Source organism: Limulus polyphemus, unplaced genomic scaffold (genome assembly GCF_000517525.1).
Source record: "Limulus polyphemus unplaced genomic scaffold, Limulus_polyphemus-2.1.2 Scaffold2137, whole genome shotgun sequence".
Classification (NCBI taxonomy): domain Eukaryota; kingdom Metazoa; phylum Arthropoda; class Merostomata; order Xiphosura; family Limulidae; genus Limulus; species Limulus polyphemus.
Genome location: NW_013667747.1, coordinates 98,157 through 104,783, shown reverse-complemented (window position 1 = coordinate 104,783; position 6,627 = coordinate 98,157). Strand labels below are relative to the sequence as shown.

Sequence of the window (6,627 nt, the reverse complement as noted above, 5' to 3'; positions counted from 1 at the left end):
TAAAACAGAAATAAAAGGAAGTGATGAGACTTACTCAAATCAAAGGTGAATGGACATGTATATAATTGCCATGGGAGAGAGAGGATATCCACCAGAGGAAGATACAACCAGATCGTGCAGATAATGAGCAACAAAGGTATTGGGAGTAGTCCACATTCCAGGATGGACAATCTCCTCTAACAGACGGTAAAGACAATAGGCAAAAGATATGGTGATATGACGAATATGATGTGAAGAAATGTTGTGGAGATGGTGACCTTCCATGGATAAGTTTGAATACACCAGCCTAACGAGTGAACGAAGCCAATCAGTCAACATGACAGGAGATAGATTATGGCAAATGGAAGGGTTCCTGGAATTAAAGTCTGGAACTTGAACTCCAGAAGGAGGCAGGATGTGCCACATAACACCGTAAGAACAAAGTGGACAAATAAGTTGATCAGGATCAGAATGGAAGTACTGGTGGGAGGTGGAAGTTAAGGAAATGGATGTGAAAGCCAAACAGCTTTCACAGGCAGCATGGGTCAGAGAGGAAGGACCAGTTGGGATATAGTATGACATAAGAGGTATGGTAGACAAAGCAGGTAACATTAAAGGCAGAATTATCTGATTGACAATGTCTGCAAGTAAGGATGATAAGGGAGAGAAGGTAAAAGGGAGGATGGGAAAGCCATAAAGGACCACATTAAGATTCCAATCAAGGAAATCAAGGTATGTGGAGGTTGCAGGACTCAAAAGAAGCAGAAAAAGACAGGAAATGTACAGGGAAGACAAAACTAGAGAAAACCTGGAGAAATGGAAGGTGTTCAACAAGACTGCCTGATAGCAAGACACGGACAAAGTGGACAAACCTTTGAAGAATAGGGAAAGATGAGGAACGGAAGAGTGGGAAGGATGGAACCAATGTGAAAAAGACTAAAGGCAGAAAGTATACCACTGCCTGTGATAAATGAATATGGAAGACAGTCTAATAGATCGGAAAAGGAAAGATACAAAATATGGTGTCAGTCCCTGGACTAAGACAATGGACCCGACAAAAGCCATGCATGAAGACAGAGGGTGGAAGACACCAGGATGAACAATGTCTGACTGAGGTCGATAGAATAGGGACTGAGACAGAGGTAAGAGTAAGGGAGGTTGTACAAGGAAACGTCGAAGTAGTGGGAAAGATGGTTGTGCTGGCCAAGACCCAGAGTGGTTTGGAATAAGGATAAAACTCGGGAGAGGAGTCAAATAGGAGGGTAAGTATAGATGGAAAGACCCCCTCTAATCTAGAAAGAATGTAACCACCGTCAATGTTAGTGGGTGAGGAACAGGAGACCAAATGGAAGAATGTTTGGCATTCCAGTGGGTGACGAAGGTATATATGAGGTGTCCCCAGCTGAGAACACACTCAACTAAAGAACTGTGGATCGAGTGACCACTCCATGAGGAGAATCTTGATGGGAGGAGATAAATGCTCCATCTCCAGATTCAGGGAGCCAGGAAAAAGGCTAACTAAGACAACACAATGTGGTGACTGTGGGCCAAGAAAGGAGATCCAGGATCTAAAAACACAGAAACCTGGAAGTGGTACCCACTGGCTCTGATATAAGTGACCATTGTGGAGACGTAGAAATGTATCATAACCACCCCACTTGTAGGAGAGGAAGTGTAGTTCTTGGACTATGAACGGGAAGCTAGAGCCAGTTATCCATAGAAAGAAGAGTGCAAAGACTCATAGATTGATAATGTCGGGCAAGAGTTTGTATCCCCCTCTTACAAAACACTTAGAGCCGAGGTTAGTCCGACCAGTAGAGCCCTGAACTAGAAAACTTGACTTGGAGCAATAAATAACAATCAGTGAAGTGGGCACTGTGAGAAAGAACTTTAAATTGTAGATTATGAGAAGAAGACAAGATTTCTAGTCTCAGGAATGTAGGAAAAGGAGCCAAAGAAAAGCTCAGCCCTATGAACGGGAAAGAAATGAACCCATCAGCAATGTAACAGAGCAAAAAAATTAAAGTTTTACATGGACAAAAATTAGGATGATAAGGCACATACATAAAAATTATGAAAAAATTCAGATAGAACAATGAATTATATATTAGTAGTAGTAATGATATGTAACATACAAATTATCTATTTTCACAACGTACACTCACGAGCAAATCGCGAGTAGCCGATGCATCATGTAATTCGATAGGTGACTTATAACTTGTGTAGTGGGAAGTTTAGTTAGACACAGTTCAAAGAGCAATAACACAATAAAATTTAAGTAGAAAAAGATGTATATCGTTACAAGTTTAAAGCTATTTAGGATAAACAAATTTAGTTTCATGCTACAATTTAAAGTCATTCTTGAAAGAAAGAAGGGTAACTTCAATTGATTTCGTACTTTTTATGGTGGTTACAAGATTGGTTAGATTTACTAACCTCGTATAGAGTTAGGGTAGAGAAAATAACAGATAAAATATAAAGTTTTACTGAAAGAAAATGTTTGAAAATTATTTAAGAGGTTTTAGAGATTAAGCAAAAAAAATTTTAGATTTTTTCAGATGAAGAAAAGTATTTCTAACCTTAACATGAAAATCACTTTGCACTCAGAACAGTCAATACTTTGAATACATATACTTGTAGAAAAACTTTTAGTGAAAATACTTCATTAAAAGTTCTGATTTTTTGCCTATAAAACACTCTTACTGATTACTGAAAGTTTGCAAAATTTCTTGAAAATACAAAAACATATTAGAAGTTATAATATGGAAACTATAAAGATCAATTTAGGGTCAAGATTTAGGTTGAATTGACCAACACCATTGCAAGAGAGTTAATTATTTAAGTTTTAATTAGAATGTTAACTTGTACTAACTTAGACTCAGAAGTTAGTTATCATATTTTAATACTAATACAAAAAATGTGATTTAGTTTTGATAACCTTTCCACACCTCATAAAACAATGCAGTTTTAGGATTAAGGTTCACAACATTTTATGGTGAAAAACAAGCAATGGAAGAAAATACTAATCAGGTTCATTAGCAGAGTATGCAATAATACACACAAATAGGAACAAGTATTTTTAGAGTAAGTTCTGATCTTCAAACTACTCAAGAAGTAAAACCGTATTCATGTGTGAATGTCAAGATCAAGGGCAAAGTCACAATTATTACAAAATGCAGTTTAACTGTTTAGCTACTAAAATTTTATGTCACCTGAATTGTTAAAATTTCTCTCAGTTAGTGGAACAATGTCTAAGCAACCAAATATGTTGATCAAATTTTAATGAAAAAATATCACCTTAATCAAAACAACTAACAATAATACTATAAAATTATATCTAGAACATTGAACTAAATGTTTAAAGAGCAGATATATATTTATTTCCTTAAGTTTCTAATGTAAGCAACTGATACTTTGTTTTCTTCTTGGTTTATGTTAAATATTTCAAAACATATAATAGCTCAAAAGCTGATAATAATGACTTAACATGATTAAACTTTACTTGCTATGTTACAATAAAACTGTTTTAGGAATTATCTTGATTGCTTTTTAACTATAACAGCTCTATAATAGAAATCTACCTTTGGCTTTTCTGAATCTATGGGAACTGACAGTTTTGAAGGTTTCCTTTCTATTGTAAGTGGTTCCTTTTCCTGCCTAACAGCAGAATTCTTAGTTAAATATAACTCAGAGTCACCTTCAAATATTGCATAATAGTCAGTAATAAAGTATCCAATCACTTGATTAGTTACTGATTGATCTTTTAAACCTTTCATGTCATCAGAGAACCTGCAAAACAAATACCAAAGGATTTTAAAGTATAAAAGTATGTAAAAAACTGTAGAGATAAACATAACTGGAATTTCACATAAAATATTGATTCCTGTTATTGTACAAGATGTTTGTAAATTTCAGAGGTATAGCAATACATCTGATTTTTTCTGTCAAACATTAATTTAAAACAAAGATTTACTTCAGATAAAGAAGGAAATTTTAATTGAATTCTAATAGTGTCAGTAAAATTAATTCTTAATTTCTAACTTTGATTCAAATAGAATATTAAGTTCTTAATTGCAAGACTAACAACAAATTGATTTCTCAAATCAAATACTGATTTCAGATATTACAGAAAATGTTCATTAAATTCAACAGATACCAATGCAGCTGATCTTTTAGATCTTTCCTGACAGATTTCTTTAAAAAATAAAAACAGATTTAGTACCAATTTAAAATATTTGTGCAATCTTAGGAATAGCAAACCTAACTGTGTTTTGGAAATTTTATGTTAGAAAATCTACTAAAATACATGTAAATTTTAGTAATACAATAATGTGAAATTTTTGTAATTATATCACAAGTGGTCTATCAAAGCTTTCATGTTAACAAACTGACATATGACAGAGAGAGGTTTCTATACCAAAAAGTACTTTTAACATTTTTAGAATTAAAATGAATTTCAAGTAGGTACTTTTCTCTGAAATACTGAAAGTTTTACATTCTTGAGTAATGTAAATTTCCAAATGCCCTTTATGCATTACATAGCAAGCATTACTTACTCATAATTCTCCACATTCCCATCTTCCATCTGATTTATTAAACAAGCGTCATGAATCTAACATAATCTCTGCATTCCCACCATAATTTAAATTTTATTGAAAAAATGCAGAAGTGATAACAAATGGTTGTGGGGATATGAGGGAAGGCATTTCAGAGGTAGGTACCCATCCAGAATTAATTTAAACTCTAAATATATAAATTTCAAATCAGGTAAGCTTTGCTCTGAAATAATGAAAACCAGAATACTCACATTGGAAAGGAAGATGGAACCAATGAATGAGAAAAAAAACAAAATATAAAAGTACAAGTTACAGGCAGAAAGAATAATATTTAACTACAAGAAGTACATAACCCAGCAGAATCAGAGTAGAATCCAGAACCAGACAATAATTCACAGAACTGGATTCATCAAAGAATGTGTGGGGTGGAAGTCTTATAAAAAAAAAAGTGCACCTAAAGGATTCTCAGAAAGAAGGCATATTTCTCAAGGTACTTATTCAACCATGATTCTTTTTAATCCAGGCAAAGTGGTTGGTTTTATGAGCAGTAATGGTGTATTGAATCTGTAAAGCCAACTATGGGCCATAGAAGGTTCTCCGATGACCAACTCAAAATGTATTATGAAATGTTTTACTCCATACATAGTAGCCCCTCTTCATCCACATCTTAAAGGCCAGTGAGTCACTCAAACCAACTAAATTAGTCACTGTTCATGAAGAATCAAAGAAGCATCAAAAGCAGTCTCAAAGCATAAGCTAAATAACATGAGGACAGGGCAATGTGAACAGAAAGAAAGAAATAAGAATAAAAACATAGATGATCCACATCCTGGTTGCAGCTAATATATCTAGTGGTGACAGTAGTCTTGTTTCTGATCTCTAATGCCATGCATATGTTGGTGGGAAAGGTGCCTACAAAAGTATCATCAGCCACTAGAATGCACCTCTGTTCACTTTCAAAGCGTAGAAGGTAGAATTTTTGCCGAGGACATAAGAAGAGGTAAACATGACATGTGGGAGTTCCAACGGCTTTTTTGTTACATATAATTTCATAATCTTAGATATATTTAGATTTGTAGTGGTTAGGCAACATAAAATACTTGAGTTGCCTTGAACAAATGCAGAGGTTAAAGAACATGCGAGAGTCCTTACTGGATGGATCAATGAAAATAAAGTTTCTTAGCTGTTTAACTATAGCATCTTACTTATTTTGTATTATTTGGTTTGAAGTCAAAAGTATTCACAATTTCAGACACTCTGAAGTGGTATACAACAGATGTTGGGCAGAATATACAAAAACTCACAAGAGATTGATTCCATCAAGCCTGAAGAAGAACCATAGGTGAAAATAGGTATCCTGAAACTGTAGATAAAATGAAGGCAAAATAGCAAAAAAAAAGTATGCAGATTCAATCCCATGCACTCTTGTAAGATGTCTGCTAAAGAGTACAGAGACAAGAAGGCCAAAGACATAGCCAAAAGGCAAACTGGATGAGATGTAATTTGAAATCCATAATAAAAAAGATGCACATGTCAATTCATTAATGTGGATTGAGCAAAATCTGTGGAACAAGAATCGTCATAAAATATAAAAAAAAACAATGTTCATTACATTACCTCAAAAAGATTCCATTCTTGCAAAAATAAGATGAAAGTCTTGACCAGATCTAGAAAATGTTCATCACAAGGAAAATCAGGGTCAGTCAGAGTAGGTAACACAATAAGGGTAAAAGAGCTGTGGCCATCTCTCACAGCCCAAGTCTCTGGTAGAAAGGCTCTATCAGGATATAAATATTGAGCCTTTTTAGAAAAAGTAAATGTTATGAAAAAATAGGCCTGAACACCTTCCAGAAGCAAGTAACAAAATAAAATATAGTTTCAGGGAAAGACGGTATAGTTAACAAGTTGTGAATGGTTCAACTGGAGAAGCCAGGCAACTTAAGACCAGCATTAAGTCTCTCTGAGGACAATGTCTAACCACTTGTGGAAAACATAATAGAAAAAAAACTCCAAAGAGCAGTCCAAACATCTAACAGAATGGCACAAGAATGAGCTATCTGACAAGACTACAGACCCTAAAAATAACAGAGGG

At 34.5% G+C, this 6,627-nt stretch overlaps 1 protein-coding gene across 1 annotated transcript in view; it reads right to left on the bottom strand.

Annotated features, from left to right (window-relative positions):
* Nucleotides 1-6,627, bottom strand: part of LOC106466056 (protein FAM13A-like) — a 96,807-nt gene that overhangs the window by 44,544 nt on the left and 45,636 nt on the right. The window contains 1 exon segment of the mRNA XM_022394012.1: nt 3,561-3,768. Within this exon segment, the coding sequence (XP_022249720.1) occupies nt 3,561-3,768 (208 nt within the window).